Source organism: Vanrija pseudolonga, chromosome 5 (genome assembly GCF_020906515.1).
Source record: "Vanrija pseudolonga chromosome 5, complete sequence".
In the NCBI taxonomy this organism is placed as follows: domain Eukaryota; kingdom Fungi; phylum Basidiomycota; class Tremellomycetes; order Trichosporonales; family Trichosporonaceae; genus Vanrija; species Vanrija pseudolonga.
In genome coordinates this window covers 1453498-1481423 of record NC_085853.1, presented here as the reverse complement: position 1 = coordinate 1481423, position 27926 = coordinate 1453498, and the positions used below count along the sequence as shown (strand labels likewise).

The window sequence follows — 27926 nt, the reverse complement described above, 5'->3', positions numbered from 1 at the left end:
ACCTACCACTGCATCGCATCGCATCTACAAGCAAACAAGCAATCAAACTCAGTTAACGCCCCAGTACTCGACCTTTGGCCGCGCGACGATCTTGGCCCGGCGGTGGCGGAGATAGGCATTCTGAAGTCAGCGCGGCGTCACCAGGGGCAAATACGCACGAGTGCCAGGCCTGCCATCAGGAGGAGCGGCACGCCGACCACCACCGGCAGCGCGATGGTCAGCGCGTGGATCTTGCGCGTGGCCGCATCCCGGTCAGGCTTGTACCACAGGTCGTAGTACACGTCGTCGTCCAGCGTGAGGGTCACGTCGGGCCACAGTGTCGTCGTCGAGAGGCTGTACGTCGTCGGCGCTGCTGCTGCGGGCTTGGCGAGGAGCAGCGGCGCGGCGGCGGCGGCGGCGGCGGCCACGGCGGCCTTGCCTGACTTTGGTCGCCCGGGGGGCGCCGGCGCCATCTCGTACCCCTTCCACGGCTTGTTGATGTCATCGGGGACAGCATCAGCGAGGATATCCCGCGTGCGCCTATCGTACCGCCGCAGGAAGACGATGAACACTGGCAGCGCGACGAGGAACAGCCCGAGGCCCAGCACGAGGGTCGAGACGAGCATTGCGTGCGCCTGCCGCTCCAGTGCTTTGGCGCGGCGTTTGTTCGCGTCCCACGTCGCGCGATACCCCGTTCTCTGGGCGGCATGAGTGCGTGTCCACGTGTGCGAGGCTGTCTTGGTCACTATCACTCGGGTGATCGTGCTCCCGTTGCGCCGGGTGCTTGCTGTCGATGTGCGCGTCGCGGCGGTGGTAGTAGTGGTGGCCGGAGTGGGTGTCGAGAGTTGCGCGTGCACCCCCACGAGCGTGGCGGCCGCGACGACGAGGGCGAGGATGCTGATGTGGCGACGCATCTTGGTCGGTGTGGCGGCCTGCTGGCCGGGAAGACGGCCGTGATATACAAGACTTTGCATGTCACTCAAGCAGTGGCGACACACCGGCTCGCACAGTGTCATACGTTACCGGTACACATCTTGGCGATGACGTCCAATCGTCGCCGGTGGGAGACTGCTACTACACCGCTTCATCACTGCCACAAGATATAAAGTGCCCGTGTTGCCAGGCCCGCCAGGCCCGGCAGGCCCGGTTCCAGCGGAACCCAACTGTCCGTCTAGTTGATACCCCAGTACTCGACCTTTGGCTTGGCGAAGGCGAGCGCGCGTCTTCTTCGGACGTACAGGATCTAGGTGGTGGCATGGGTAAGCATGTGCAGTCCAGCGACAGCCAGAGTCCACTTACGCCAAACGCGACCGCGCTGATGAGGAACGGCGCGACGGCCAGGATCGGCGCGGCGATGGTACAGTTCCGTATGGTCCGCTCGGCTGCCTCACGCTGGGGCGCGTACTTGTCCGCGAAGAACGACTCGGCGCTGCGGAACGCCGTCGTGACGGTCGTGCTCACGGCTGCAGGCGCCGCAGCGGCGGGCGTGGCCAGCAGCGGGACGGAGACGGCGACGAGCGCGCCGCGCGGCACGGGTGCGGGGGACGCGTACGGGGTGACGTAGGGCTCTGGCTGCTCAGGTTCCTTGGGCGCGAGCTCGACGTCGTCCCCCCACGGGCGGTTAACGTCCGCCGCGCGCGCGTCGGCGATGATCTTGCGCGTGTGCCGCTCGTACTGCAGCAGCGCGATATACACGCACGGCCCGAACACGATAGACAGCACGACGATCGGCGCGATCGCCGCGGCCAGCAGGCCCTGCGCGCGCGCTTCGGCGGCGTTCGTGCGCCTCTCGGCCGCGTACGAGATGTCCGCCGCCCGCGTGCCCTCTGCGAAGCGCGTCTCGATCAGCGTGCGCGTGGTCGTCGGCAGCACCGTGTCGGTCGACCTGAAGGTGGACGTGCGCGCTGTGGGGAAGGTGACGTTGCGCGTGGGGGTGGTGGTTGCGAGCTGGGGCTCGGCGCGTGCCACGGCGAGCGCGGCGAGTGCGACGAAGGCAGACGCGGGGTGGATGATGCGCATTGTGTATGGCGTGTGGGGGTGGTTGCTTGTGCCTGGGAGAACACCTCACACGACTCGGCAGACTTATACTACTACTGCTGCTGCTGCTGCATCGTCGTCGCTCGCCCAAGTCGCCATCACTCGCGCCGGACGTTACTCGCGACCGTGATCTTGTTGCCAGAAACGTGCTTGCCAAGACTCTGCTAGTGCGGCACTGCTCACTCCGACGTGGTCGGCTTATTTCGTGCAGCACCGATCCAGTGCTGTGTGCTGCGGATGTGGTGTAGACCTCGGCGAGGTGATGCACTGCACTGCAGTCTGTATCGGATGCTCACCCGCGGCCGCCGTGTCGAGCGAGCAAGCAATGCAGCCACGAGCACGAGCACGGCACGTGCGATACAGCCAGCTGGGTGGGCATAGCGAAGGGGAGCGCGAGTCGGAGAACAGATGGCGAGTCGACTCAACAACAATGGCGATGCACCACTCCACCAACCCCACCCGCACATTGCTGTGCCCCGCGCTTCTCTGCACCTGAGTGCCTCTAGGCATTATGCTTAATACGGTCGCAGTCGCCGTACCGAATCGACACGCGCGGAGTATCTCATCTGCCCCGGTCACGTCGGCCGCATCGCATCGCACGTGTGTGGAGTGGCACTTGGCTTGGCGACTCGCCGATTCTGACCTGCCTGCCGCCCGTTACCGCGCCATGATGCCAGTACTTATCCCCCGATGTCGTCGGTCGTGTGAGGTGCTGCACGCCGACATACATGCCATGCGCAGCCCCATTCTCGCACTAGCAGCGGCGTCGGTCATCGTCCTGGTGCAAGCCGCCCCGCAGCTCGCCGCGTCGACCTCACCCGCGCTAATGACGACCACCACCCGCGCCTCGTCCGTCACCGCCGCACCACCGCGGTCAACAACAACAGTGACCCGCCTCGCGCTAATCTCCGGCGCGACCTACGAGCGCCGCGAGCTGCGCGCGCTCGACGCGCTGAGGGCACGCCAGCACGGCCTGCTCGCGGCCGCCATCGTCCCGTGCCTCCTACTATCCCTCTTCGTCCTCCCCCTCGTCCTCGTCAAAGTGAGGACATATCGCCGCGCCACGCGCGACATGCTCGCCAACGCGCCGCCGGAGGACATCAACCGCACGTGGGTGCGCAAGTCGTCCATGTCGTCCATGGCGACGGCGACGGCGGCGCTCGCCACGGCGCCGCTGCTCGCCAAGCCCGTGGCCGCGGCCCCCGTCGCGACGATCACGGCGACGCGCACCATCTCGCCCGACATGTCCGAGGCGTTCTTCTCCGCCCTGTACGCGCCCGACAGGCAGGCGGCACAGAGGGTGATTAACAGCTGTACTATCGCTGCGCCGATCGGCGCGGGCGTGCCGATTGTCATCATGGCTGGGGTGGTGGTGGTGAGTGGGCCCAGAGGGGGGGAGAGGAAGCTGACACCCCGCCCCACCCAGCACGCATACCTCGAGCACAGGCGCGCACTGCGACTCATTGAGAGCCGCAAGGTCGAGTACTGGGGTGTCAATACGCAGATGATGACGTAGTGCGCGGTGGGCACAGTAGCGTACGTCGGCGAGGCTGGCTTGGCAGCAAGCAAGCACGTTGTTGTTGCTGCGGCTTCACCTTTACTCATAGAAACCAACAAACAACCAACTGCATAGAATCGTAACAAGAACAAAGGACAATCTAGCTTCATAATGTATGCGAGAGCACTTTTCGCCTCTGCGCGCCCTCTCCTTCTCGCCTCTGCGGGCACGCATTTCGCCTCTCAACCCCGCCCCGCCGCGCCACACCACACCCCGCCTACTTGCTCCACTGCGCGGTGCAGTAGTCCCACAGCTTGTCAACGGCACCCGCGTTGTCAATGTCGGGACGGTACGGCGACTGGGTCTGGTAGCACGCGACGTAGTGACCCGAGAGCTTGCGGGCGGTTTCGACGTCGGCGCCGCCAGCCCACAGCTGGTTGAGGGTACCCTTTGACGCGCGGACGTTGAAGAGGGGCTAGACGGGGTCGTCAGCATCAGATTGCTCTTGTCTCCTCTTGCCAATCCCCCGTCCCCGGCTCCGTCTACTCACCAGAGCAGCGTTGTACACCTTGCTTGACGTGTCGGCGACATGGCGCGCGAGGTTGGTCGCCACGACACCGGGGTGCACCGAGATGGCGATGATCGGGCCGTCGACGCCCGACGCGGGGCCGTAGTGCGTGTCGACGTACTTGGCCAGCGCGACGTTGCCCCACTTGCTGAGGCCGTACTCGGCCCACTTGTCCAGCTGCTTGCCGCCGGCACGGAGCGCGTCGTAGTCGATACCGCCCTTGGGCGCGAACATTTGTCCGAGGGACGCGAGCGAGATGAGGCGCGCAGGGTTGGACGGGTTGGCGCGGGACGTGGCGCTGAGGAGGGGGAGGAGCTCGGCGATGAAGCGCTGGTGGCCGAGGACCTGTGGCGGCGAGCATGCGAGCGAGCGAGCGAGGTGGGATGGGAAGGAGAGAGAGAGAGCAGTGGTTAGCGTGTGTCCCAGGTCATCTCACGAGCAAGGGCGAGGCGAGGAGGTTACAGCGGTCATGCCACCCTCTACCCCCCGCTCGCTGACGCTCGCACCGAGCCCACTCACATTAGTCCCAAACTGCAGCGCGTAGCCCTGGACGGTGCTCATGCCGACCGGCGAGGCCATGACACCGGCGTTGGCGAAGAGCACATCCAGGCGCTGCTCCTTGGCGTTAAACTCCTTGGCCGCACGGCCGACGCTCTCGAGGTCGGCAAGGTCGAGCTGGAGGAACTCGACGCTGCCCGCCTTGGCCGCGTCGACGGGCGTGAAGCTCCACTCGCCATACAGGTCGATGTCGCCGCCCTTCTTGATGTTCTCGATCGCCTCGGCTGCGCGCTCGGGGCTCCGGCAGCCAATGTAGACTTTGGCGCCGTGCGCGTAGTACTGGCGTGCGGTCTGGTACCCTGTGCCGCTGTTGCCGCCCGTGATGAGGATGACCTGGGGGCGTGAGCGGGGGAGCGGGCAAACGGGGGACACGGGCGATGATGATAACGGCGCAGGCGCATGCGCATGCGCAGCAGCCGCTATCCGGACCCGACGACACATACCTTGCCACGCTGATCGCCCAGCTCCTCGGGGCTCCAGTGCGGCGACTTGGAGAACGGGATGATGGGGATACCGGCCTGCGCGATCGCCTGGGCGTAGTATGAGATCCAGGACCAGGTGGACATGGTGTGGGTGTGTGAGGGATGGGGTTGTGGATGGGATAGAAGGAAGTGTGGGAGGAGAAGAAGAAGACTGCAGCGAGCCCGACAAGTGGCTTCTTGATATATTGATATAGACCGTTGCGTCGCGGCGTGTCGCCAGAAACGGCGCCCAGTGACGTGACATGATTTTCCAGGGGGCCTTGGCCGAAGTGCCTTTTGGCTCTGATGCCTGCCTGCTGCCTGTGACGCACGCACAGACGCGCCGCCCGCCGCCTTGCCTCGCCCGTGAAACACGCGCAAAGCTCGGCTCGGTGGATTTCAACTTTTGGGCCGTCGGCCTCGAAACACATGCATCACTCGCTCAGTCGTCTCGGCTACGCGCTCGGCGCCGGGCAATCCTCGCGATAACACGCACCCAATCTCAACCCCAGCTCCAACCCGGCGGTCTGCACAGCTCACTAGCCAAACACTGACGCTGACGCGTTCATCCATGCATCGCCATTAGCATCCTCTAGAGATGTCTCGACATTCTCTCCGACCGACCTCCTCCCCGACATCCTCTCCGACGGCACTCCCCCTCCCCCCCTCCCTCCCCCCTCTCTCTCGTGTCTCATATCCTTCGTAAGCGCTCAGAACAGCTCGACAAAGTTGGACGGGAAGTCGGTGCGTCCGGCGACGCGGCGCGCTTCATCGAGAAGCTCGCCAGACCACCATCCGTCCTCTGGTGTAGACGTCACGGCGATAATGTCGCCAGACTGGAAGTCGAACTCGGCAGCAGACTGAGCGTGGTAGTCGTATCGTGCTTGAACATCTGAATGTCAGCTGTGCGTCCATAAACAATGCACTCACAGAATAAAATGGGGAGCCCATTGCTCGACCACTGGCCAGTGGCCGGAGCGTTGTTCGGTGGCAGGGCCGGCTGGGGGCTAGGCGACCGGTTGTACTGCGACTGGTTTTGCGTGAGGTACGAGTCTTGTGACGCCTGTTGGTGGATCGCCGGCTGCTGCGGCTGGGGCGATGGCGTACGGTAGTGCTGCGCAGCGGGCTGAGGCGATGGCGCGCGGTACTGCTGGGCGGCAGGCTGAGGCGACGGCGCCCGGTACTGCTGAGCTGCAGGCTGGGGCGATGGTGCGCGGTATGGCTGAGGCTCGGGCGGCTTCGAGTACGAGTTCTGCTGGTAGCCGCCGTAGCCTGGTTGCTGCTGCTGCTGCTGCTGCTGTGGAGGCTGGCCGTAACCCGAGTATGACTGCGACGACTGGTGCGAGTGCTGAGCGTAGCCGCTCGGCGCCTGGCCCTGCAGTGGTCTGCCATACTGGTCGTACTGCTGCTGCTGTTGCTGTGGCTGTTGCGGTGGCTGCTGCGGCTGCTGCTGCTGCGCTGGCTGGTATCCTTGCTGCTGAGGGGGCTGGTATTGTGACTGTGGCGGCTGCTGCTGAGGCGCCGGCTGGGACGGCTGTCGCTGAGCCGGGTTGTACTGGTTCGTGGAGCTGGGGTAGTAGCTGCTCTGGCTAGGAGCCGGCGCATACTGTGAGAAAGGCGCCGGTGCGGGGGGCACATAGCCACCCGCTGCCGGCTGCTGCTGCTGCTGGCTCGGCGCGTGGTACGAGTGCTGCGACGTCGGACGCTGAGGGTCGACTGGAGGCTGCTGAAGCGACGGCTGGCGCTCGTGGCCAGACTGCTGCTTCTGCTGCTCATACTGCCGACGGTAGGCCTCGGCCATCGAGTCCTGCGCGACACCTCCCGATGCGTCGAGTGAGATGCCGAGGTTCTGCGGGCCGAGGACGCCATGGCCACCAGGGCCAGGCGACGGCGAGCGGAACTGCTTGTTGGGCGCAGGCGACGGGCTGCGTCCACCCGCGCCAATGCCGGCAAAGCCCTCAAGAGGCCGCTCGGGGGCAACCGACGACGTCACGGCCGACTCGTTGATAGACGGCGCACGCGAGTGGTTCGAGTAGACGGAAGCAGGGCGCGAACGGCTACGTTCACCCGGGAACGCCTGACCGTACTGCTGAAGCACAGCGTCGGCGGGGTGAGTCGCAGGCTGAGTTGGGGGCTGCATCATAGCTGCAGATGGAGAAGGAGAGCGGGCAGCAGGCGAAGACGGCCGCGACGGGTGACCGCCGACAATGTCGTCACCGTAGCTGGAGTAGTTGACGCTCTGCTTGCCGCGTCCGCTGTCAAAGTCCGCCTTGGACTTGGCAAGCTGAGCGGCGGTGTGTCCGCCAGCAGGAGGGATAAGGCCGCTGTCGACCGACACGCGCTGTTGGCCCGGGTAGTAATTGCCTCCAGGCGCCGGCGACGCAGATGGGGCACCGCCCGCCCCCAGGTTGTTGCTGCGGATTGAGCCACTCGTCGAGTAGACCGAGCCGGGGCGCTTCTGCGAACGCTGTCTGCGGACATTGGACCCAGGAGGGTCGCGACGGAGCTCGGCAAGCGCGCGGGCCATCGGGTCATCCTCGTCCAGAACGTCACGCGCGCTCGGGCTGGGAGGTCCCTGGTACGCCTGCGGAACAGGTGGCGGTGGCATGTCAATGGTCTGGGTAGGGGGCGATGCGGTCGCCACAGGCGGTGGGTGAGAGTTCTTGTATCCTCCAATGGCTGCTCCGATGCCAGCAGCACCGGCTGCGGCTCCAACAACACCAGCGGCGAGGCCAGGGAGGGCGACGCCGCCGACTGGTGGCTTGGGCGAGCGCGAGGCAGCTGGTGGGACAGAGGGTGTCGGGCCGTCGTCGCGCAGAATCAAGCGTTCAACACCGTCAGTGGGCGGCGTGAAAGGCTCCTCGCGGGGCGGGCTGAATGGATCCTCCTTCGGCACGGGCGGCGGCGCTGGGGGCTGGTAGGTGTCTGGTGACGCCGTCCTCTGCTGTGCAGGCTCAGCCACAGGTTCTGGCTCCTGATCGGCATTGGGAATCGATACCGGCCTCAGGGGTGCCTTCGCTGCAACACGCTTGAACGTGGCAGTGTGGAAAGTCGGGGTGGGGGGGTTCTGGCCGACAGAGTAGTTGACAAACCTCGGCGGGTCGGGGATCTGGTCACCAGTGCCCCAGCCGCGAACAAAGTTGACCATGTCGTTGGCAGGCTCAAACTGCTCGAGCCGCTCGCGGATGCGCTCGCATGACTGGGTGTGAGCAAATTGAAGAAGCGCATGCCACCTACGCTGTCGTCCTCCACGCAGACCTGCGACACCTGGTTGGCGTACGACCATGCAATGTCCTTGGTCTGGGACAGACGGTCCTCCTCGAGGTCTTGGACTTGCTGGCAGAATTAGCGCCTGACCCCCCTCGCCCACTCCCTCCACTCACATCGGTGAACGACTTCCACTCGTTCTCCCACTTTTGCGTCGTGCCCTCGAGGACACTAACAAAGTTGCGGAAGTCCTGCTCGTTGCTGCCAATGGTCTGCCGCACGCGGTCGACCTTGCCATGGATCTTCTCCAGTTCTTTACCCTGCACGAGCTGCGTGTTGGCCGTGTACGAGTTGAGCTTGAGGCAGTCCGACTCATAGCGCTCGCGGGCCTGGGGGGTCGGCGTTAGCTCCAGTTGCCCGCAGCGCGCAGCGCGCGGCGCCGTCCGCAAAAAAGTATCGGCTCACCTTGGTCACATGTCCCTCCTGTAAGCCCTTGTTCCGCCACGCCTTCTCAACGCTGGCCTGGATACCCTTCTTGAGATGGGCGTAGCGGTTTGCGAGCTCAGTGGTGGGAACTTCGACCACCTGGTGCAGGTCGGTGCTGAGGCTGAGATGGTACGACGCCTGGGCGGCTGTCTCGTCCTGGATAGACTGGAGAGAGGCGGCGAGGTCTCCGATCTCGTCCCTGCCGAGGGGAAGCTTTGAGAGCTTCTGCAGGCGCTTGCCGTACTCCTCTTCGATGGCAGCGCTGCGAAGGTTAGTGTCAATGCGCAAATATAAACATTCGAGCCCGAGGGAACGAGCGCAGAGAACCATGTTGACGTCCGAGCCTCGTGCGAACTGGGCCGCACGTCGGCTCGCCTTGTCTTCTGCGAGCCGGTCTCGAGGAAGGCGACGTCCCTCTGGGAAACATCCACTGAGCAATCCAGTGAGCTGGCAGGAGGACCATCCCCGTCACCAGCCTGACGCTAGCCAAGAGGATCGCTCCCAGCCCACCGAGTTGGCTCGGCGCCACCAGCCCTGCGATCCACCCCCCACTCTTCCCTAACAAACAACAGCCAGCAGTTCGAGCCCAACCCAACGCCCTGCCGCGCCGGTCCCCGCGGCCCCTTCCCTCCGCCCTCTCCTGGTATCAACTCACCGCTCCTTCCAGAACTGCCTCAGCTCCTCGATGGTCCTCGATGCTCCACGCAGCCTGGCCATGATGACCTCATAGCCGCGGTCACCTGGGCCCCAGAAGGCATTGCAGAAGTCGAGGGCGGGGTCCGAGGTCTCGTCGGGGGCGGGCGGTGCGCTGCCGTTAGCGAGGCCGCCGTGGTGTAAGCGGGCGAGGGAGGTGGTCGACTGTGAGCGCGCCGGGCCGGCTGCGTTGTCTGCCATTGCGGCTGCTGCGGCGGCGGCGATGGCGATCTAAACAGTGCTCGAGGCTCGGGACTCGGCTCGCGAGTGGCGATGTATGTTTTGATTGTAAGAGGGCAAGGCGAGGATTTCCAGAGCAAGATAGCGTGTTGGATGCTTGCTCTGTGGATGATCAGCCTGTATCGCCGTGTAGGCGTGTGTGATGGATGTGTGTTGGAGGAGGAGAGAACAAAGGGGGGGACGAGTGGATGAGGAGGACAAGGGGGTGTGGTGTGTGTGTGTGTGTGTGTGTGTGTGTGTGTGTGTGTGTGTGTGTGTGTGGGCGCGGAGCAGCCTGGCCTGGCAGCTGGCAGCCGTAGCACGCACGCTGCACAGCGTCAGACGTCGTTTTGTCCATTGCCGCGCCGCGGCAGCGGACAGCCAGGAGCGGGCTTCGAGTGGCATGCCCGCGACCCAAGCGATCATCACCGCTTACCAGGCACGCACCAGGCCCAACAACCGCCCAGCAGTGCACATTCCTTACTCACTACCCCTACTTACCACCCACCTTCACCCACCACCACCACTTCCTACTCTCGCGAGATTTCGGTTTTGCGGCAAACTGGGCTGTCAGACACGTCAAACGACCACAACAACAACAAAAGACATGTTCGCCGCTCTCCGTGCCTCGACGTCAAGCCTGACGACAGCACGCTCCCTGTCGACCTCGGCACGCGTGCTCGCCAAGCAGCCTCTGCGGGCACACCGTGAGTTGCGACGGCAGTCTTCCTCCTCGAGTCAACTGACACACGACGACGCCCAGGCGAGACGCCGCTCCCCGCCGACCTGCTGGCCAAGATCGGCCGCAACGCCGACAAGAAGCTCGCGGACAAGGCCGAGACGTGGGAGGCCCTCACCGAGCTCTATGTCAAGGGCGGACCCGCGCTCGAGGAGGCCGGACTGGGCATCAAGGACCGGAGGTGGGATTGCCGGTCGGAGACGACGCCTAACGTTGCAGGTACGCACTCTGGGCATTCTCGCGCTACTCGGAGGGACTGGCGCCCTCGACGTTTATCAACAAGCCCAAGCCGCCTAAGAAGTTCCGAGGGTGGGTGTGGCCTCGGACGGACCGGGGTGAATGTTTCGCTGACGGCTACTTTCTTCTCATCATGGTCTACGGTTACTTGGTATGGCATCTGCACTCGGATCGTCTCTCTTGCTTCTCTCTATTCGTCATCCCGTTCGGCTGGCCGCGGCCCTCTCCCCTTGGACGTCTCCTCTTCGACCTCGGCTCCCTCCTCGGCCTTGCCTTCTCCCCTCGACCTTCCTTCCCTTGCCGGCCTTTTCGTGTCGTCCTCCACATTATGATACATAGATGGGGCCCAAAGATCCAGCATGGTGTGCGCGTGAAGTTTTAGATGATGCTATTGTTCTCTGCATTGCGGGTTAGTGCTGCGGCATGAAGGAGTAGGGAGGTGGGGCCATTCAGAGACCAACGACCATGCCGATCACCTCCACTCGGCATCACTCACCTGCCTTCCTCCGTCAACCTTCCCCCTTCAAACGCCCGCGTCCTTGGTCTCAACAACGACCACCTTCTTCACCTCCACGGGCGGCGCAGCAGCAGCCGCCTCGAGCTCGCGGCGCACGGCATCAAACTCGGCCGCGTCGGCCGCCTCGGTGGCCGCCGCGCGCTGGTCGCGCTTGGCAGCTGACACGCCCCACTGCCATTCGACGAGGTCCTTGAGCGTGTGACCTGGTGGTGGCGCGGTGCGGGGGTTCGTCTCGTGGAGGTAGTATGCGAGGAAGCCCGTGAAGATGCCGAGGACGGGGTCGAGCGTGCGTGACAGGAGGACAGGGCGGGGCATGGTGTGGCGAGGAAGTGGGTGGAGCAGGAGCTGCGTTACGCGACGGTGATGGCGATGATGGTGCTCGGGCCGGTGGTTGTCTCGCCCGTGATGATGGCGCCGATGACGGTGAAGGGTTGTTGTGGTTGGAGTGTCTGTCGGAGCAGCGTCGCTGTGGCCGCCGTTGTCGTTGAGAGTGTGAGCCGCGTCGGGGGCCGAAGTTGGAGGAGTGCCGAGTAAAGTGGGAGGCGTGAATAGGCGATTCTGGGTTCCCAGCTTCCGACGGGGCTACGCGGTGCATGGCTTGGCTTACTACACTTTGGGGTGCAAGATTACAATCCTGATTTGCCACCAAGGGACCAGCCAGCTGACAGCCACTCTGCCAGCCTGTCATTGTAATGAAATGACGCGCACGGGGTCACTTGCAGCCAGCCAGCAGCACCAACCACCACCATCCGTAGCCATACACCGAAGCCGAAGACGACGTCGACGATAAGGCTTCCACACCTCGGCCACGGCTCACTCGGCCACTCTTCTCCGCGCATCACGAGGTGGCACAAAGCAACAACAAACAATTGGCTCATGACCTGGCAGTGATTACGCCGCCCACGACGACGACGACGACGTCGACGTCGACCCCCGCCGGGCCTCACTCTCATTCTCGGCTTCGCTCGGCAGCCCGCTTCACGACCGGCGGACGGGGCAGTGCGCGCCGCCCGTGTCGTTGCAATCCCCTGTAGTTTCCACTACTACTGCAAGACAACCCACGACGTCTACGCAATCCTACATAACCCCCCCTCCTTCCTCCATCAGCATCTTGCTTCGACTTCTCCTACAACAACATCTTCACATTCCTTCCGACCCTCTCACAACGCCCGACCCGCAGCCACCAACGCCCAGCGCGGAACGACCTCCCTTCCTCCCCATTGTTATCCCCAGCAGCCACACGCCCATTTCGTCTAGTCGCATCCAACGCCCTCCCTCGCCCTCCCCCCAAATATATCGCCCTCGCGACCATCATCGCCCCCTTCCCTCCCTCTCTCACACACGCGTCGCCATCACCACGCCCTTGGTCTCCTCCCTCCCACTAACCACCAACAACAACCATGGCACTCACCGCGACACAGCGGTCACCTTCGCACGACCACGGCATCGGCGACGAGCCGATCGATACGGCCGTAATCACTACCCCGAACGGCAGCATTCATATCAAGCCCTTTGTCGCGGCCGGAAAACCAGAGTTCCGCGCCGTCCTCACCTTTGCACCAAGGCACTCGTCCTTTGACCGCGAAAACGTCAAGAGCCAGCGCGACGAATTCCGCGGCTTCTTCACATTGTTCTGGATTGGTGAGTGCGAACAGCCGACGTGGGACGCTGCCGTGGCCGGCCGGTGGGCAGTGGCCAGTGGTCGTTGTGGCCCCAGACCCCACGACGACGTCGGCACGGATGGCCTCGAGCCCGCCCGGAATTCCCGAGCCGCGCTCTCTGCTACACTTTCTCCCCATCAACAGTGCTCAACTAACTGCCCAGGCCTCGCCCTCGTCTTCATCCGAACGGCACTACAGTCGTGGGAGGAGAACCGCACGCTCCTCTCGCCCACATTTGGCCGGTTAATCACGCGCGATGCCTTCGTTCTGGCCTTCGCCGACGGCATCATGGTCACGTCCATGTTGCTCTGCGTCCCCTTTGTTCAGTGCCTCCAGCGTGGCTACTTCCGCTACACCTGGACCGGCCTGATCATCCAGCACACCTTCCAGGCCATCTTCCTCGCCGTTGCTATTGCCTGGGGCTATGCCAGGGACTGGTACTGGGTGCAGGCTGGTTTCCTCGTCCTGCGTGAGTCGAGCGAGCGCTACCCCTGGTCCAGGCTCGCACCGCTAATACCCTCCAGACGCAATGTCCTCGCTCATGAAGATGCACTCGTACATGTCGCACAACGGCATGCTCTCGGAGGTCTATTTCCGACTCAAGTCGGAGAAGGAGGCGCTCGAGCACTACCTTGGCACCCTGCCCGGCGGCCGGGAGGCCGTGCTCGCCGAAGCGAGGGAGCACCAGGAGAAGCTCGAGGAGATTGAGGCTCTCGCCCCGGAGATCAGCGTGCCCGTTACCCCGGAGCGCAGCACGACACCTCAGAGCGAGAGCGAATCGCTGCAGAAGGCTGCTACGATCCTGAACGCCCGTCTTGTCGCCGAGCCCGAAGCCACTGTCCGCCGCCGCAAAATCTCATCGCAGCCCGCTACCGATGCTCTCCCCGCCCCTCAGAAGGGCCTTCCCCTCGGTACATCATTAGAGCTCGCCGCCCACCCCGGTACCCGCCACGCCAAGCGCAAGCCCAACCCCCTCGCATGGAGCCCCGACCCAAGAGTCGCTCTCCTCGCGCGCAACATTGATGCGATGGAGGACGAGCTCAGATCCAACGGTGAAAGGGGCCTTGTTTGGCCCGAGAACGTCACCTACAAGCACTTTGTCGAGTTCATGTTCTTCCCCACGCTCGTCTACGAGCTCGAGTACCCGCGTACCAACACGATGCGCCCGCTCTACATTCTCGAGAAGGTCCTCGCGACATTCGGTACCTTCTCGCTCATCTACACGGTCACCGAGCACTACATCATGCCCTACACGCCCAAGCCTGGCGACTCGCTCTTCCACGCCTTTGCTCAGCTCGCCCTGCCGATGATGGTCAACTTCCTGCTCATCTTCTACATCATCTTCGAGTGTGTTTGCGCCGGCTTTGCCGAGCTCTCGTACTTTGCCGACCGCGAGTTCTACCAGGACTGGTGGAACTCGACTGGATGGGACCAGTTCTCGCGCAAGTGGAACAAGCCTGTGCACACCTTCCTCCTCCGCCACGTCTACCAGTCGAGTATGGCAGGTCTCGGCATGTCGCGCTGGGGCGCCACGCTCTTCACGTTCCTGCTCTCGGCACTATGCCACGAGCTAGTCATGGCTGTCGTGTCCAAGAAGATCCGCCCGTACTTGTTCCTCCTTCAGGTGGGTTATTACCGCCATCACGTAGCTAACCCTGCAGATGGTCCAGCTTCCGCTCATCGCCATCAGCCGCATCCCCGCCATCAAGCGCAACAGAACATGGGGCAACATTGTGTTCTGGGCCGGCCTGATGCTCGGTTTCCGTGAGTCACGCCAAGCTCTGCAAACACACACTGACCCCGCAGCAATGCTCGAGATCTGCTACCTTGTGTTCTGATCTCGCGTCCGTCTCGACGTAGCCTCGTGTTCCGGCCCGACTCTTCCGCATCGCGCTCGACGCAACCACTCGCATTCCATTGACATTTTCATTCCACTCGCATGCCATTATAACACATACATTCTTCATATCCACAGTACCAACTGCCTGCCCATTCGCGTGGGCTCGTTCTTGTCTCTCTCAATCTCTCTCTATGTGTTTCCTAGGTACTACGGGGGTGACCTGTTACCCTTTTGCATGTGATTCGATACAGCTTGCGTCTCGGTAATGGTCGATCGGGGTCTATAGCTAGGCAGGGCGGGTAGGGCAGCGCAAGGGTAGGGCAGGCATGGGAGGTGGGATAAATGGGGGTCACTGCATGGTGGAATAGGTGTTGCCGAGGTGGGTGCGGTGCAGACCTGCCTAGTCGTGCCCCTCGTCGTCGGTGTCCGACTCGCCGTCGACGTCGTGGCTCTCTGCCTGGGTGTAGTTGGGGCCCTGCTGGAGGTTGTAGTGGCCCTGGGCCGACTGGTGGACACCGCCGCTGGTGTCGTTGTTGGTGGCGGCGCGCGAGCGGGTCTCGTAGCCCGTGCCAGGGGCCATGGTCATGGCCGCCTGCTGGCGCCACGTCTCGACCGGCTGGAAGTCCTGCTGCTGCTGCTGGCTGACGGTCTGCTGGTGCTGCTGGGGGTAGCTCTGGTGGCTGGCGGCGTACGCGCCGCTCCAAACCTGTTGCGGGTACGGCTGGGGCGGGTGGTTCGGAGCGTAGTGGTACGCCGTCGGCTGGGTGTAGTACGACACCTGCTGCTGCTGGATGGGCTGCATGACGACCTGCTGGAGCTGGCCGCCCGCACCAGGCTGGTAAGGGTGGGGCTCGCGGGCCGGGTCCCATGGGCTGCCGGACGACGGGCCGGCGACGTTGCCGCTGTACGAGATGGGCGAGGACCCGCGGCGCTCCTTGCCGCCTCCGCCGCCCTTGGACACGGTCTTGATCTTGCCCCCGCCTCTCTGCTTGGTGCTCATGTTCATCTGGCTGGGCGGGTGGAAGCCGCTAGGCGAGAACCACGACTGGCACCCCTGGCGGATCGCCCACTTGCGCGCGCCGCCCGACTGGTCGCCGAACGGGCGCGGGAGCTTGACAAACGCCTTGCACATCGACGTCTGGTGGCGGACACCATTGTAGATCTTGGACGGGTTCTGGCGGTAGTCTGAAACGAGTCGTTAGTGTGGCCCTGCGAGTGTGCCGGGGTGGACAACACTCACAAGGGTACCTCTTCTTGATGCTCTCCGAGATCTCCGATACATAGAGCTGGTGGGGCGGAGGCGAGAGGAGCAGAGCCTCGCCAATGAGGGCCGCGTACGAGGGAGCCGGACGAGGAGCAGGCTGCTCTCCGGGGGCGAGGATGGGCTCTGGCTGCTTTGGCGCTCCCTGCATATGCGACTGGCGAGCGTACGGCGTGCTGTAGTCGTTGGGGTACCACGTCGCTCCAACCTGGGGGCTGTACGTCTGCTGCTGGTCAAACGTCGGCGAGGACTGGGGGACAGCGCCGCCGCCGCCGTTGCTGTTGTTGAAACTGCCCTGACCGTGCTGCTGGGTGGCGGTGGTCGGCGAGGCGGCCGAGCTGGCGTACGACGCCGCGTCGTCGGCAAACTGCTGGCTGGTGTATTGACTCCCGCCGTACTGGTACACGCGCGCCTGCTGGTACGGAGAGCCGAGACCGTATGCGCCGTGGTGCTGGGTGGCGGCAGTGGCAGCGGACGGGAAGGCGATGGCTTCGCGGATCAAGGGCTTGATCTCGGGAGGAGGCGGAGTGGTAGTGGTGGCAAACGCCGTTGGTGATGTGCCGCCGGGCGCAGGGGCTGAGGCGAGGTGCTGGACCGTGGAGGCCGAGGCCTGGTTGTTGGGATCAGCCACGAGGCCGGTCGCGGTGGGGCGGTAGCCGAGGAGGTCGCTGGTAGTCGTCGTAGTGGTAGGGCGCGTGCGCAGCTGGTAGGGGTGCGGAGCAGTAAAAGCTGTAGGAGTGGACGGCGCCGGCTGCTGCTGGTCATGAATAAGTTCTTGAGCCATTGCCGGGGGACGACGGTGGTACGTGTGTGCGTCGAGCGAGGCAGCGGCGGCGGCGGCGGTAGCGGCCTGAGCAGCGCCGGGGGGCGGTGGCTGGAGGCCGTGCGAATCTAGCGAGGGCCAAGAGGACAGGGCCGTGTGGTGAAGGAGCTGTGTGTGGGTGTGTACAGCCGCGAGTCCATTGTGTTGGGTGCGGAGGACAAGCTTGGGCTTTGTGTTGAAGGGTGGAGTGAGAAGAGGAGGCGGAGTGTGATGAAAGGAAAGAGTGGGCGGCGCAGACGAGGCGCTGCCGCCGCCGCCAGAGCCAAAGCTGCTGCTGGTGCTGCTCCCTAGGTACGCCTGCTGCTGCTGGGGGTGGCGGGCAAAGCTGCTGACACCAGCAGCAGCTGTAGCGGCCGCAGCAGTGGCGACATGCTCATTGTTGGCGGTATCGCCGCTGATGCCCCCAAGGTGAGGGTGGTGGTGCCCTGCGTGGCCGTGCCCCGTGTGCAGCTGCTGGAGCGAAGGAAGCGATGCGCCCGTGACTGCCGTAGTCGTTGTCGTCGACCTGATCGGCGCGTCAGCGTGGTTATGGACAAGGCAGAGGCAGGCGAGGAGTAGATTCTTTTGTTCAGTCATGCGGGGTGCGAGAGCGCGGGAGCCGTAGAGACACTCGAGGCGATGCACAGCGGAGACGAGCAAGTGACTGCTCTCTCGCGCCACTTGCTGCTCGCTGCCCGCCCCACCGCGCTCACCGCCCCAAACCTCGACTCCCATGACTCCGACGCCCTCCACCACTACCCCTTGCCCATTTAGTGCTTGCGAGCTTGCACCACTGGCCCCGTGTCCGCCAGGGAGTCACTGCGCCCCGCCTCGAGGTTCACACGAGGCGAGCGGCGGATTGTCCCGCGGGCGTTGGAGGTTCCACTCGAGCCCCACCCGCGATCCAGCCAGATTGGCAGGAACGACTTGGTGGTGCTTCGGCGACGAGCAAGAATCTCGCGCACTGCGCACGCACGTCGCACACCATTGCACGCACGTCGATTAACGTGCGCACACGCAGGCAAGCTTGCCCTCGTGCACGCACGCCGCCACACACACATCTTCACGACGGCTGCAGGCCGTGCAGGCGTGTTCCATGGCGGCGGTTGCTACACGCGGCGTGCACACGAATGCACGCCACAGCATCATGGTTCGTCCAATCTTCGGGGAAAGCAAGTGCTCTCGCACCACATGCCGATAGGCACCACGCGCACACAACACAAACAGAAGAACCAAGAGGGAAAAGACAGGCACTCACAGTGTGTCTAGGACCTGGAGCTTGGGGAAGCGCTGCTGCTGCTGTTGTTCGTGCTCGTCGCTGGCCTTGGCTTCCTGGCTGTGCATGTGGATTTCGAGCTCCTGGCTCGTCGTTGTGGGCGTCTCGAGGACGGGCGAGTCGGTGAGGCTCGACGTAGTCGAGGAGCTCAGGGGCGGAGCGCTCTGCTCGCGGCTGTCGGGGTTTTGGCTCTGTGTGTAGTATTGGTCGCCATCGGCGCGGCCGTTATGGCTGGTGAACGTCGCATGGCGGTTGAGCGAGGGACGCTTGTCGAGGTACTGGTAGCCCTCTGAGTCGGCCTTGAAGCGCGGGGCCGGGCTGGGTGTGGGGGGTGTGCTCGAGCGCGTGTTCATGTTGAGAGTAGGTCTGTGGGTAGTGGTGTGGGCTGTGTCGTAGCGCTGTGGGCGTGCAGCTGTGTCGCGGCAGAGGGGGGAGGGGTGTCGCTGTCTGCAGCAAGAGACAGTTAAGTAGAGGGGGGACGAGTGGAGGGGCAGAGGTCGAGGCCGAGGACCTCGTCGGGGCCGTTGCCCAAGGCCAGTGGGCCAATACTACGAATAGCGATTTGGTTTGCGGCCAACGTACCGGCCAACGTCAAAGACCAGCTAAATGGCTCTGCAGTGGCCGTGGGACGCCGGCGGCAGTGTTGTGTAGGCTCGGCGTCTGTCTCGGTCGGCTAATAGGTCGTTGTGTGTGCAGTGCAGTGTGTGGGTATGTGTGGGCGAGGGCGTGTGGCCGTTTTGTCCGTGTCGGCGTCGCAGTGTGAAACAAGAGACAACAAAGAGGCAATGTTGAGAAAGAGAAGGTGTAAACTGTGCGAGGGATACATACTGTTAGTCATACAAACGGGCGAGCAAGGAAAGGGCGGAAAGGGCGGGCAGGGCGGGGCGAGTCACTGCGCCCCACGACAAGCTCACTCGCAATGACGTGCCCGCCAAAGGGCTCACCGCAGGCCGCTGGACGTGCTCGGGCCTAGGCTCGGCGTCGTCTCATCTCGCTCTGGCGCAAGACGACCCTCGTCGGGATGACCCAACTAGATGCCAAGTCTTGGCGAGCGTAGGCGGAGCGGTAAGCGCACAGACCCGGCGCCGCCATCTACAAGGATACACGTCGTCGCTGGCGACCTAGCGCAGCGCCGAGGCTTGCGCCAGAGCGACCGAGCGACGGTCCGCACCGGTGTCTGTGCCCTCATCGTGCCCTTGCTTCTCGCCCTCACCGTAAAGGCGCAGACATGGATGGCCAGAACCAACAGGCCCGGCCGGTGCATGCTTGGTTGCACAGGCGCCGTGGCTGACAAGTGCCACTTTGGGTGGCAAAGTGCCACAACGGCTGCAAGTGTGCATTCCAACCATGGCAGCATGAGCGGTAGACGGTGTGTTCTTGCATGTTGTTGTAGACCTCTGCAGGGCAGTCGAACCCACACTGGGGAATGGTTCGGTGTACACACAGCCTCCCGTCCTTGGCCGACCGGTGCCACTGTGCGGCGGTGCCGGCGGTGGCAAGTGCCGCCGCACTGGGCATGTCTTGGAATGATCGAGTGGCGGCTGCCGCGCCCACTTGCAGATCAAGTATAAAAGGAGTTGACGGCGTCGATGACTCTCTATTTCGCTCATTTACATCAAACCGCAATATCTTGCCCACCAAATCATCACATACTGTGCTGGTTGTTGTAGCAACTACTCGCCACCACCACGGCCGAAACTCAAGCCCCACAATGGCGATTGGATCAGCCGAGCTCGGGAGCGTCGAGGCAGCACTTGGTGCACTCTCGGTATGTTGTGTGGCCCACCGCCTTTCCATGCGGGTGTAAAGCGCTAGCGATGGTGGTCTAGGCAGAGTATCGCGAAATATCGAGGATGGTTTAACAAACTCACAAAGTGATGATTGACACAAAAGGTGGACGACGAGCTAGCGTCGCTTTCAAGCCTCGACATTCGCCTCGCCCCAGCCCTTGAAGCCGAACTTGACACCGTGCAAGTACAAGGCTTGTCGCCCATAGACGACACCACGAGGACCGCTATCGCACCAGCGATCCACCAGATCCAGCGAGTGCGCCGGCACCTCCTCCAGCCCAGCAGCGTGGGCATCAACGCAGTGTACCTGCTCGCGTTACGCGGACACTTCGACCTCGAGGAAATCGAGCGCCGAGGATGCAGCCTTCCGACCCAGGAGGAGATCCAGGAGCTCGTGCGCGACGAGTTCCCTGCCATCGTGCTGCATTACACTGAGGTATGCCCGGCTTGTATACATACTCGGCTGACCCAAGTGCGGTGTCGCGAACCAAGGTGCATTTGGTCACGTTGACCTCCAACATTCAGAGGCCATTCATCTGTGGGCTCCTCTTTTGTTTGCATGTGTGAGTATTGACCCTCATGGAGGAGCCGTCTCGCGACCGCGGCAGGCGAGAGCTTGTGGGGCGCCGTCGACGATAACGTGTGTGGTCGTCGCACCACTTGATGTTGACGTCGGCCACGCCGCAACTCACTGCGAGAGAGCCAGCGCTAAGAGTATCAGAGTGATACCTCCCTAGGCCCAAACGTCACCTCAGCACACGCCCAAGCCCTCACAGTGGTAACAGTACTTCACGAGCTCATGCGCACCATCATACCTTGCCTGTACGGAGTCTCTCCGAAGTCGAGCGCGAGCGGCTGGCGGCGGGATGACGTGCATTACAACGTTGAACTCTTCGTCGTGGGTGGGTTTCTCAGCGTGACGTGGGGCGAGCGGCCTTGGGACTGGGCACAGGCGCGCGCCGTGACCGCAGACGTGGAGTTGGAACTTGGTGTCCGGTTTGAGAAGGTGCTCGTGTGTGAGTGTGTTGTTGTCTATTGTACTCGCTGAACGCGACGCACAGCCAAGGAGTGGTGCCACACCTTCCTCGCGTCGCTTGATGCGCCCGATGGCGTCTTCCAACGCAAGTGGTGGTCGGGCGCCACGATCTGGAAGGACCCCGAAGGTTCTGTGTGTTCGCGGGTTAACAGGAAGATTGTTATCGACGACGTTAACGAGTCGCTGCGGCTGATGGCGGAGGACAACTATCAGCTGCCCAACAGGTGTGGACGTCGATGAGTTGATACGGTACATATGTACGAAATGTCATGTATCTACACGCGCTGCCGCTTCGCCGCTGGTCCCTCGTCCTCATCACTATCACCTGCCAACGGGTCATCCCACACCGTGTCCGTCGCTGTCCGCTCCGGGTCGGGCTCGACAGACGGGGACCGGCTGGGGCCTGTATCTCGTGGCCGTGTGGGAGTTGGCGGTGTTGGTGGGTCTTCCGGCTGGTCCGGCCAGTCGGGGCTGCCTTGAGCCTCGGCTGCGGTCTCGCCCACAACGCGAAGATCGGGTTCTGGCGTGAACCCGCCCTCGCCGTCGTCGTCGTGCTTCTCCGTCTCGACGATGTCCGACGGCGCTGAAGCCTGGGGTGCAGTCGATACCGAAGTAGTAACCGCTCCGGCCTTGCGCCGGCCCCCGGCAACAAACGGCTTGTTGAACGCGTCGAGAAGTGACACTACTTTGACGGGCCCGAGACCCTTCACACCTCCGAGCGTATGGTTCGTCTGTTGTACGATGTTTGCGAAGGCCTGCGGTGTGAGTGACACCAGTCCCAGGCTCTACACTCACGCCAAACTGTGCCGCGAGTGCCTCGGCATTCGACTTGTTCACCTTCCGCCCGCTCGTGAGCACGTGCTCCAGCTGGGCGGGGTACGTCTGGTGGACCTTCTCTTTGAGCGAGTCGGCCGACTTGTGCTCGTAGGCCTTGAATGTAGCGAGGTATTGTGCGGCTTCGGCGTTTCTGGCAGGTCAGCATCTCGAGACGGGCTTTACCTACGACCAGGCAACAAAGACAGAGAGATCGTTGATGACGGCGTGCTTGGACAGCTCTCGTATCGACTGCTGGTGCTCCGTCTGCGTGTAAGCGGCAACGAAGATGACGAGGTGTGGTTGATGGTGGTCTGCTTTTGGAGGGCTCATCCAGACGGTGGATTGACCAACCTGACCGGCAAGTGGCCGCGGCTCGTGGTCCACGCAATCTCGCCGTCTCCTGCCACGGCATCACCTTCGCTCATCACTCACAATGTCACACAGAATCAGCAGAATGCGCATGCTGTACGCGTTCTTCATCTTCTCGATCCGACCATGGATATACTCGGGGTGCAGACGGTGGTACTTGAGGCTGGGGCGTCAGCTAAGCCGTTCATTGTTCAGCCCACCTCAAGAACAGCACACCGTTGTGCGCGCCAACCTGGTAATCGGCCACGATGTCCCCGATCTCGAGGTTCATATTGCGTATCAGCCCGAGGACGGGGTTCCTCCGCTGGTGGGTCAGGTCCGCAACGGGCGTGTTACCCACCTGGACAGCGTTGTACACGATCGCATTCTTGCCCTGTGACGGCCGGTTCACTGGCTTGGACGGCGCTGCAGTAGAGGCATCTTGCGCTGCCGTGCTCGACTCGGCGACGGGCCTCGGTGGCGCTGGGAGCCCGCCCGAGGCGTTCCGGTTCGACGAGAGCGAGGGAACGTGGGTTGAGCGGGGGAGTGCGGAGGCGGACTGGAAGCCCGGCGCGCTTGGGCCTGGTGTTGACGTTGATGGTCCTGCTTCTGTGTCCATCGTGAGCGATGCTTGTTGTTGTGGTGATGCAGAGGAGGAGATGAATGCCAAGATGCAAGATGTAGCTGGGATGACCACGACAAATGAGCGGGTTGAGTCTGGTTGACGTAGTACCCCGTGGGGTGGTTGTTAAGTGGGTCACATAAATACGACCCACACCCTTTGTTGACAAACAAACCCCGTTTCAACGCGACTGATCTCTTCGAGCTAACTTGACATTTCTCACTCTCTCTCGCTCAGCGTCACACGACACTCTCACACATCCTTGCGAATCGAGGAGCCGCGACACATACACCAGTATAGGTTCGTTCGCCACCAACGACGAACACAACCGTACCCAGTCACACGAGCTGTCACTATGCCGCCCGCCGCTAAGGCCACCACGAAGCGGGGTAAGGAGAACGTCGCGCCGTCCAAGGCGTCCAAGGCCGCCAAGGTGGCTGCGAACGACGACGAGTTAGCTGGCGACGACTTTGATGGTGAGTTGAACGGTCCGTTGCGATCTAACTCCCCAGCGATGGACGTCGAGCCGGTCAAGGAAAAGCCCAAGGTTGGGCGGCCACCGAAGGCGGCCAAGGTGGCCAAGCAGGATGCGTCGGGAGAGGAGGAGGAGCGGGGAGCGTCTGAGCCTGCAGAGGCTACGGGAACAGTAAACAAGAGCGACTCGGTGGGTTTCAAAAGTGTGACCAAAGTCTGACCCAGCAGACATCCGCCGACAGACTACGACGCGAGCGCGACACATTCGCCAAGCAGTTCGAGGAGCTCTCTCGCCTGCGGTTGACAGAATCCGAGGCCGTGTTTGAGAGGTACAAGGAGCGGGCGGCAGCCAAGGCCAAGGGTGGGTAACAATGACCGGGGCGATCGCTTACCCGCTCAGCACAGGCCGACCTCATCGAAAGCCTCTCGGCGTTGAACGAGAAGCAGGCGAACAAGGTCGCCGAGTTGGAGAAGGCCCTTGCTGCGAGCCAGGTGGCTGCCGAGCGCGCGGCCGAAAGAGCAGCGCAGGCTTCGGCGCCTCCCGTCTTAGACGCAAAACTCGACTCCAAGGGTGTCAAGGAGCTCCGTGACGAGGTGTTCAAGCTGCGCAACACGATCAAAGCGAAGGATGAGCAGAGTGAGTGGGCTGACGCGTACTCAGGATGACAGCCTAACATTTGCAGTGACCACCCTCCAGCGCGACTACGACGCCGAGGTCGAGCACTCGCGCAGCCTGCAAAGCCAGCGGGCGAGCTCAGCGAACCCACCAGCACCTGCGCCCAACTCGGAGGAGGCTGAGAAGGACCAGCTCTCGGTACGCCTGTACGAGGACATCTCTGGCCTGGCCATCTTGAACATCAACGTCAAGCAGACCAACGCGGGCAAGGAGGTGATTTGCAACTGCCTGCAGACGTCGATCGAGGGAAGGAGTAAGTGTGCCGTTGAGCGGATATGTCAGTCGCTAACACTTGGTCCCAGGCTTCGGATTCAAGCTCCGCACATACAACGAGTATGACAAGCGGACGAAGAAGTGGGGCAAGATGGTCGAGATGACGCCCGAGGGACTGAAGAACGAGAAGGACAAGGCGTTTGTCGCGCGTCTCGGGCCGTTCGCGTCGGGCTTCATCATCCCGGTCGACCAGCTCGCAAGTGCATGGGAGCAGCTGCGTGCGCGGATGAGCGACGACGGGGTGTTTGAGGACGTGCCCACGGCCGATGCCTAGGGAGGCGGAGGAGGAGGAAAGGGGTCCGATAGACTAGATGTACTGGTGTCCTTTGTAGCATTCACATTGACTGGCCACTGACATTGACCCGAAGCCCAACAGACAAGAACGCACCACATCTCACGGCTGCCGTCAATGCCAGGAACAGGACATCTCGGCCACCTCCGACGCCGGGCACGCCACCCAACCCCCCTCCACCGCCACCAACCAACCAGCTTCCGACCCCGCCCCGACCCTCACCTCTTCGCACCACCACCTCGCACCGCCCAGGCCGCGCCAACCCAAAAAACGAAGCGCTCGCGCGCTCCTGCCTCCGGACGGGATTGAACCGCCGACCTCACCCTTACGAAAGGCGCGCTCTACCACTGAGCTACAAAGGCTGTTTGGCTGAAGGAAATCAGTCGCGTGCCTGCCGGGCCGGGCGGGGGCTGATGTGTGTGTGTGTTGGGGGGGCGTGTGTGTGGGCGTCGACTCGGCATTGTCGCTGGGCTCAGCTCGCAGCAGTGCAGTGCTCCTGGTTCCGCGCGATACCCCTGTGCCCAAGCCGCTAAGAGTTGGGAGGTGAGACCGCGAAGTCCAAGCCGCCTGCCTGTGCGGAAGCGGTGGCGAACAAGGGGTGTGTGGCTGAGTGGCTCATGGTTCGGTGCCGAATTGTACGGCCGTACGGCCGTTCTGTGGAGGTTGAGCTGGTGCTGAGTAACAGAGACATGGAGACAAGAAATGTCATCAGGTTCTGAAGATGCCGACTGGAGGTAGAAGGGCCGGGATGGCTTGGTGGGTGATGGCGCCCCTGGCCACTTGCTGGTCATTGGGCGTCGTCGGGCGTCATCTGTGAACGCTGCGCAGGCGCACACGCTCTGTGTATGTACCGCCGCCGAAGCACAGAATGTGCTCATCCACGGCGCTCACTTTGTACACTTCCCATTAACCCAGCTACAATGAAGCGCGAGCACGAGTCCAGCGAGGCATCCCACCCCAGCGAGAAGAGTAGTGAGCGCGGCGGCCCTGCCCCAGCTGACGGCAGACACGCCCAAGAAAGTCAAGGCAGAGCCCAAGGTCAAGCCCGAGTCAAAGGTCAAGCCCGAGCCGTCACCCAAGGCCAAGAGCGCGAAGACATCGGAACCTGGCTCCAAGTCGACGTGGACAGCAGACATGAAGGCCGACTTGCTCGACGCGCTGCTCGACCAGTCAAAGCAAGTCGACCTGGGCGAGATTGCGGCGAGGGTAAGTCGGGGATGGGGACGAGTGCAGGCTGACACTTCGCAGCTCGGCGTCACCCGCGCCCAGGTCGTCGACCAGCTCAAGCCTAATCGCTCGAATCTGCGCAGTCAGGTTGTCAAGCATGTGCGCGGTGGGGGAAAGTAGAGTAGCACGGCGTTGATCGAAATGGCGCACGGACCCCGTAGTGGAGTGCGCCCTCCCACGCCCCAGTCCTCATGCTGCATGCAAATGATCCTCGTCACTCAACTTGGCTTTGCACATCTCGTCAGTTGTTGGCAGTGGTCGCACTCACTCAAAGACAAGCACAATGCCCTCGGCGCAGAGGGCTACGGCCTCGTCGTCGCCCTCCCGCTCGCCCTCACCACCAGTCTCGCCCTCACCCCCGCTCCTCCCACCGCGCGGTCAAAAGCGGGCGCAGGCGCACCTTCCCTCGTCTTCCAAGACGACTACAAACAAGACCAAGCGGCGCGGCTCCACCTCCACCCCCGAGACTAGGCCGCCGATCTCAAAGGCCAAGATCAAGGCCAAGCCTCCCACCTCGTCCCGCGTGACGATGCCAACCCCGACCACCACACAGCGCCGCCAGACCCGCTCGACTGCGACCCCCGGTGCCGCAGTGCCCAAACCTTCGCTTCCTCTGAGACCCCTTGTCCAGACGGCCGACACCGCCGACAAGCGCACGACTCGCAGCACGGCGAATGCCGTCTCGCCGCCGGTAGCCAAGCCTCCAACGAAGGGCGCGGGGAAGGTGGTGGCGTCGACCTCGCGCAAGGAGAAGACGACGGCCGCAGTGCTCAAGAACAAGAACAAGGTCTCCGCGACCGCTCTGAGCAAGCCCATCGGGAGTGAGCGTACGACGCGCGCGGGGCGGGCTGCTACTGCCCCGGTACCCGCCAAGGTGTCAACCACCGAGCCGCGCGTGACGAGGGGCCAGGCGCGTGCAGCCACTGGCACTTCAACGACGGCCAGCAACTCCAAGGCGAGCGGCTCGGGTGCCTCCAAGACAATCAACAACGGCGACAACGACACGGACGGCACCGACGACAAGGGCGATAACGACGACGATATGAGCGAGGACAAGACGGACACGGCCGCCAAGGTCGACAGGACATACACCGAGAGGGAAGGCGACAAGTGGGACGACCCGAAGGCGGCGGCCACGCGCAACCCGCGTGATAAGACTATTATACTCATCAAGGTCCACCGCCCACCCGGTGTCAAGCCCTCGTTGGAGGCTCGGTTCGCTGAATCGTGAAATGGAGAGAGAGTGTTTGTATATAGGCTGTATGTAGACTACTGGGTGCAGGGTGGGGGCACTTGCATTTCGTCACCGGTGCCCTTGCTAGCCAAACTGATCTATGCGCCTCGCCTGCCTCGTGTCGGGCCTAGAACGAGGCGCAGGGCGCACCATTCATGTTGCGGGGGGCGCAAGTACAGGATGACATGAGGAACCAGAGAGCAGGATGGGAGCTTTGGGCCCTTATAGACCCGTCATCTGCGCGCCCTCTTACCTCTCCCCATCCCCACTCTCACCTCTCCACTCTTCACCCGACTCGAAACAAAGACATGAAGCGCGAACCCGACGACACGCCGAGCGTCCTCTCCCCGGCCCCCTCGTCCCCGGCGTCGCCCACCTCGGACGCCGTCCCCGCGACGAAGAAGCGCAAGACGGCGAGCAAGTCCGCCACCAAGCCCCCTAGCGGCGAGCTCACGCCCGAGAAGAAGGCGCTCCTGATGGACGCTATCATTTCGGCGGGATACAAGGCTCTCGACATGACCAAGATGGCCACCGAGGTGAGTGGTAATAGAGAACGAGGAGGGGCAGTCGCTGACGCCACACCTCAGCTCGGACTCAACGCCAAGCAGCTGCAGAACGCGTTCGGGCCCAACCGCAAGGGAAACCTTCGCCACAAGGCCGTCGTTGCCGTCTCTGGAAAGTGAGGCGCGGCGGGGTTGAGAGCTTGAGAGGCTGCGCGCAGTCGACTGGTGACGTTATCCCGCGGGTGCTTGTCGGCGGCCAGCAGTGGCCTGCGCCCTCATCCACTCTGCCTCCATCATCTTTCTATGTAATCATTTGGTGATTGGCACCCCATTGTCTAGACCGATTTGGCACCTCGGTGAGGTGACGAGGTGACACCCTTGCCCTTGGCTGGGCGGATGGCGTCGGATGAGTGGCGTCAGCGTCCTTTTCGGCCAATTATGTCGCCTTTTTCGCGAGTTTACAGCCGTGTTATCATGAAGCAAGCAACTCGACACACCTTGACCATCCTGAACGAGTTACATTGAACTTTGCACAAACTGGAGGGGTTGGTAACGACATGCCGATGCATGGCCGCCACGGCGTCGTCACGGCGTCG

At 63.0% G+C, this 27926-nt stretch overlaps 14 protein-coding genes and 1 non-coding gene across 15 annotated transcripts; 7 read left to right on the top strand and 8 right to left on the bottom strand.

Moving 5' to 3' along the window:
- Positions 1 to 48: 48 nt before the first annotated feature.
- LOC62_05G007252 (uncharacterized protein) lies at positions 49 to 605 on the bottom strand (the record flags this gene model as incomplete). Its single annotated transcript, XM_062773773.1, has 2 exons — positions 49 to 120; positions 159 to 605. 2 exons carry the CDS (start codon positions 603 to 605, stop codon positions 49 to 51), a joined length of 519 nt encoding a protein of 172 aa, XP_062629757.1.
- A 545-nt stretch (positions 606 to 1150) lies between these two features.
- LOC62_05G007251 (uncharacterized protein) lies at positions 1151 to 1998 on the bottom strand (the record flags this gene model as incomplete). The annotated part of the gene is made up of 2 exons (XM_062773772.1): positions 1151 to 1222; positions 1279 to 1998. 2 exons carry the CDS (start codon positions 1996 to 1998, stop codon positions 1151 to 1153), a joined length of 792 nt encoding a protein of 263 aa, XP_062629756.1.
- Positions 1999 to 2749: 751 nt separating this feature from the next.
- Positions 2750 to 3532, top strand: LOC62_05G007250 (uncharacterized protein; the record flags this gene model as incomplete). The annotated part of the gene is made up of 2 exons (XM_062773771.1): positions 2750 to 3391; positions 3443 to 3532. 2 exons carry the CDS (start codon positions 2750 to 2752, stop codon positions 3530 to 3532), a joined length of 732 nt encoding a protein of 243 aa, XP_062629755.1.
- Positions 3533 to 3625: 93 nt separating this feature from the next.
- SPCC736.13_1 (putative oxidoreductase) lies at positions 3626 to 5261 on the bottom strand. Its single transcript, XM_062773770.1, has 4 exons — positions 5084 to 5261; positions 4602 to 4973; positions 4065 to 4427; positions 3626 to 3989 (listed from the first exon to the last, which is right to left on the bottom strand). The coding sequence occupies exons 1-4, from the start codon at positions 5204 to 5206 to the stop codon at positions 3792 to 3794; spliced, it is 1056 nt and encodes a 351-aa protein (XP_062629754.1). The 5' UTR covers positions 5207 to 5261; the 3' UTR covers positions 3626 to 3791.
- A 434-nt stretch (positions 5262 to 5695) lies between these two features.
- Positions 5696 to 9933, bottom strand: imp2 (Septation protein imp2). Its single transcript, XM_062773769.1, has 6 exons — positions 9450 to 9933; positions 8774 to 9056; positions 8485 to 8697; positions 8339 to 8437; positions 6032 to 8300; positions 5696 to 5993 (listed from the first exon to the last, which is right to left on the bottom strand). Exons 1-6 carry the CDS (start codon positions 9686 to 9688, stop codon positions 5812 to 5814), a joined length of 3285 nt encoding a protein of 1094 aa, XP_062629753.1. The 5' UTR covers positions 9689 to 9933; the 3' UTR covers positions 5696 to 5811.
- Positions 9934 to 10275: 342 nt separating this feature from the next.
- Positions 10276 to 11670, top strand: LOC62_05G007247 (uncharacterized protein). Its single transcript, XM_062773768.1, has 5 exons — positions 10276 to 10413; positions 10470 to 10626; positions 10665 to 10754; positions 11022 to 11080; positions 11179 to 11670. The coding sequence occupies exons 1-4, from the start codon at positions 10314 to 10316 to the stop codon at positions 11062 to 11064; spliced, it is 390 nt and encodes a 129-aa protein (XP_062629752.1). The 5' UTR covers positions 10276 to 10313; the 3' UTR covers positions 11065 to 11080; positions 11179 to 11670.
- On the bottom strand, positions 11206 to 11514 carry nce101 (Non-classical export protein 1; the record flags this gene model as incomplete). Its single annotated transcript, XM_062773767.1, has 1 exon — positions 11206 to 11514. One exon carries the CDS (start codon positions 11512 to 11514, stop codon positions 11206 to 11208), a length of 309 nt encoding a protein of 102 aa, XP_062629751.1.
- Positions 11671 to 12085: 415 nt separating the features above from the next.
- Positions 12086 to 14955, top strand: are2 (putative sterol O-acyltransferase 2). Its single transcript, XM_062773766.1, has 5 exons — positions 12086 to 12840; positions 13024 to 13329; positions 13385 to 14484; positions 14522 to 14624; positions 14667 to 14955. Exons 1-5 carry the CDS (start codon positions 12600 to 12602, stop codon positions 14696 to 14698), a joined length of 1782 nt encoding a protein of 593 aa, XP_062629750.1. The 5' UTR covers positions 12086 to 12599; the 3' UTR covers positions 14699 to 14955.
- A 145-nt stretch (positions 14956 to 15100) lies between these two features.
- On the bottom strand, positions 15101 to 18392 carry Foxd4 (Forkhead box protein D4; the record flags this gene model as incomplete). Its single annotated transcript, XM_062773765.1, has 3 exons — positions 15101 to 15885; positions 15941 to 16629; positions 18022 to 18392. 3 exons carry the CDS (start codon positions 18390 to 18392, stop codon positions 15101 to 15103), a joined length of 1845 nt encoding a protein of 614 aa, XP_062629749.1.
- A 1272-nt stretch (positions 18393 to 19664) lies between these two features.
- Positions 19665 to 21117, top strand: LOC62_05G007243 (uncharacterized protein). The gene is made up of 4 exons (XM_062773764.1): positions 19665 to 19807; positions 19933 to 20265; positions 20782 to 20845; positions 20891 to 21117. Exons 1-4 carry the CDS (start codon positions 19751 to 19753, stop codon positions 21103 to 21105), a joined length of 669 nt encoding a protein of 222 aa, XP_062629748.1. The 5' UTR covers positions 19665 to 19750; the 3' UTR covers positions 21106 to 21117.
- Positions 21118 to 21124: 7 nt separating this feature from the next.
- Positions 21125 to 22689, bottom strand: ERCC1 (DNA excision repair protein ERCC-1). Its single transcript, XM_062773763.1, has 6 exons — positions 22391 to 22689; positions 22251 to 22354; positions 22114 to 22213; positions 21869 to 21945; positions 21661 to 21832; positions 21125 to 21620 (listed from the first exon to the last, which is right to left on the bottom strand). The coding sequence occupies exons 1-6, from the start codon at positions 22646 to 22648 to the stop codon at positions 21141 to 21143; spliced, it is 1191 nt and encodes a 396-aa protein (XP_062629747.1). The 5' UTR covers positions 22649 to 22689; the 3' UTR covers positions 21125 to 21140.
- A 192-nt stretch (positions 22690 to 22881) lies between these two features.
- On the top strand, positions 22882 to 24348 carry LOC62_05G007241 (uncharacterized protein; the record flags this gene model as incomplete). Its single annotated transcript, XM_062773762.1, has 6 exons — positions 22882 to 23127; positions 23164 to 23315; positions 23354 to 23486; positions 23526 to 23762; positions 23809 to 24054; positions 24104 to 24348. Exons 1-6 carry the CDS (start codon positions 23007 to 23009, stop codon positions 24346 to 24348), a joined length of 1134 nt encoding a protein of 377 aa, XP_062629746.1. The 5' UTR covers positions 22882 to 23006.
- Positions 24349 to 24656: 308 nt separating this feature from the next.
- LOC62_05G007240 lies at positions 24657 to 24728 on the bottom strand. Its single transcript has one exon. It is a non-coding gene; the product is annotated as a tRNA-Thr (tRNA).
- Positions 24729 to 25286: 558 nt separating this feature from the next.
- LOC62_05G007239 (uncharacterized protein) lies at positions 25287 to 26824 on the top strand (the record flags this gene model as incomplete). Its single annotated transcript, XM_062773761.1, has 4 exons — positions 25287 to 25338; positions 25373 to 25572; positions 25615 to 25699; positions 25938 to 26824. 4 exons carry the CDS (start codon positions 25287 to 25289, stop codon positions 26822 to 26824), a joined length of 1224 nt encoding a protein of 407 aa, XP_062629745.1.
- Positions 26825 to 27135: 311 nt separating this feature from the next.
- Positions 27136 to 27510, top strand: LOC62_05G007238 (uncharacterized protein; the record flags this gene model as incomplete). Its single annotated transcript, XM_062773760.1, has 2 exons — positions 27136 to 27363; positions 27415 to 27510. The coding sequence occupies 2 exons, from the start codon at positions 27136 to 27138 to the stop codon at positions 27508 to 27510; spliced, it is 324 nt and encodes a 107-aa protein (XP_062629744.1).
- Between the last annotated feature and the right edge of the window lie 416 nt (positions 27511 to 27926).

Bases quoted from the DNA above. Each gene is read 5' to 3' on its own strand.
- SPCC736.13_1 (XM_062773770.1), bottom strand. From the start codon at position 5,206: ATGTCCACCTGGTCCTGGATCTCATACTACGCCCAGGCGATCGCGCAG. The intron at 4,428-4,601 runs GTGAGTGGGCTC...TCGCCGCCACAG, and splicing joins CGCTGCAGTTTGGGACTAAT to GTCCTCGGCCACCAGCGCTT. The intron at 3,990-4,064 runs GTGAGTAGACGG...GACCCCGTCTAG, and splicing joins AGGTGTACAACGCTGCTCTG to CCCCTCTTCAACGTCCGCGC.
- imp2 (XM_062773769.1), bottom strand. From the start codon at position 9,688: ATGGCAGACAACGCAGCCGGCCCGGCGCGCTCACAGTCGACCACCTCC. The intron at 8,698-8,773 runs GTGAGCCGATAC...CCGACCCCCCAG, and splicing joins AGGAGGGACATGTGACCAAG to GCCCGCGAGCGCTATGAGTC. The intron at 8,301-8,338 runs GTAGGTGGCATG...GCTCACACCCAG, and splicing joins TCTGCGTGGAGGACGACAGC to TCATGCGAGCGCATCCGCGA.
- LOC62_05G007247 (XM_062773768.1), top strand. From the start codon at position 10,314: ATGTTCGCCGCTCTCCGTGCCTCGACGTCAAGCCTGACGACAGCACGC. The intron at 10,627-10,664 runs GTGGGATTGCCG...CTAACGTTGCAG, and splicing joins CTGGGCATCAAGGACCGGAG to GTACGCACTCTGGGCATTCT. The intron at 10,755-11,021 runs GTGGGTGTGGCC...TATGATACATAG, and splicing joins CCGCCTAAGAAGTTCCGAGG to ATGGGGCCCAAAGATCCAGC.
- are2 (XM_062773766.1), top strand. From the start codon at position 12,600: ATGGCACTCACCGCGACACAGCGGTCACCTTCGCACGACCACGGCATC. The intron at 12,841-13,023 runs GTGAGTGCGAAC...CTAACTGCCCAG, and splicing joins CTTCACATTGTTCTGGATTG to GCCTCGCCCTCGTCTTCATC. The intron at 14,625-14,666 runs GTGAGTCACGCC...CTGACCCCGCAG, and splicing joins CGGCCTGATGCTCGGTTTCC to CAATGCTCGAGATCTGCTAC.
- LOC62_05G007243 (XM_062773764.1), top strand. From the start codon at position 19,751: ATGGCGATTGGATCAGCCGAGCTCGGGAGCGTCGAGGCAGCACTTGGT. The intron at 19,808-19,932 runs GTATGTTGTGTG...TTGACACAAAAG, and splicing joins CAGCACTTGGTGCACTCTCG to GTGGACGACGAGCTAGCGTC. The intron at 20,846-20,890 runs GTGAGTGTGTTG...CGCGACGCACAG, and splicing joins GTTTGAGAAGGTGCTCGTGT to CCAAGGAGTGGTGCCACACC.
- ERCC1 (XM_062773763.1), bottom strand. From the start codon at position 22,648: ATGGACACAGAAGCAGGACCATCAACGTCAACACCAGGCCCAAGCGCG. The intron at 22,214-22,250 runs GTGGGCTGAACA...CTGACGCCCCAG, and splicing joins AACGGTGTGCTGTTCTTGAG to CCTCAAGTACCACCGTCTGC. The intron at 21,621-21,660 runs GTGAGTGTAGAG...CTCACACCGCAG, and splicing joins CACTCGCGGCACAGTTTGGC to GCCTTCGCAAACATCGTACA.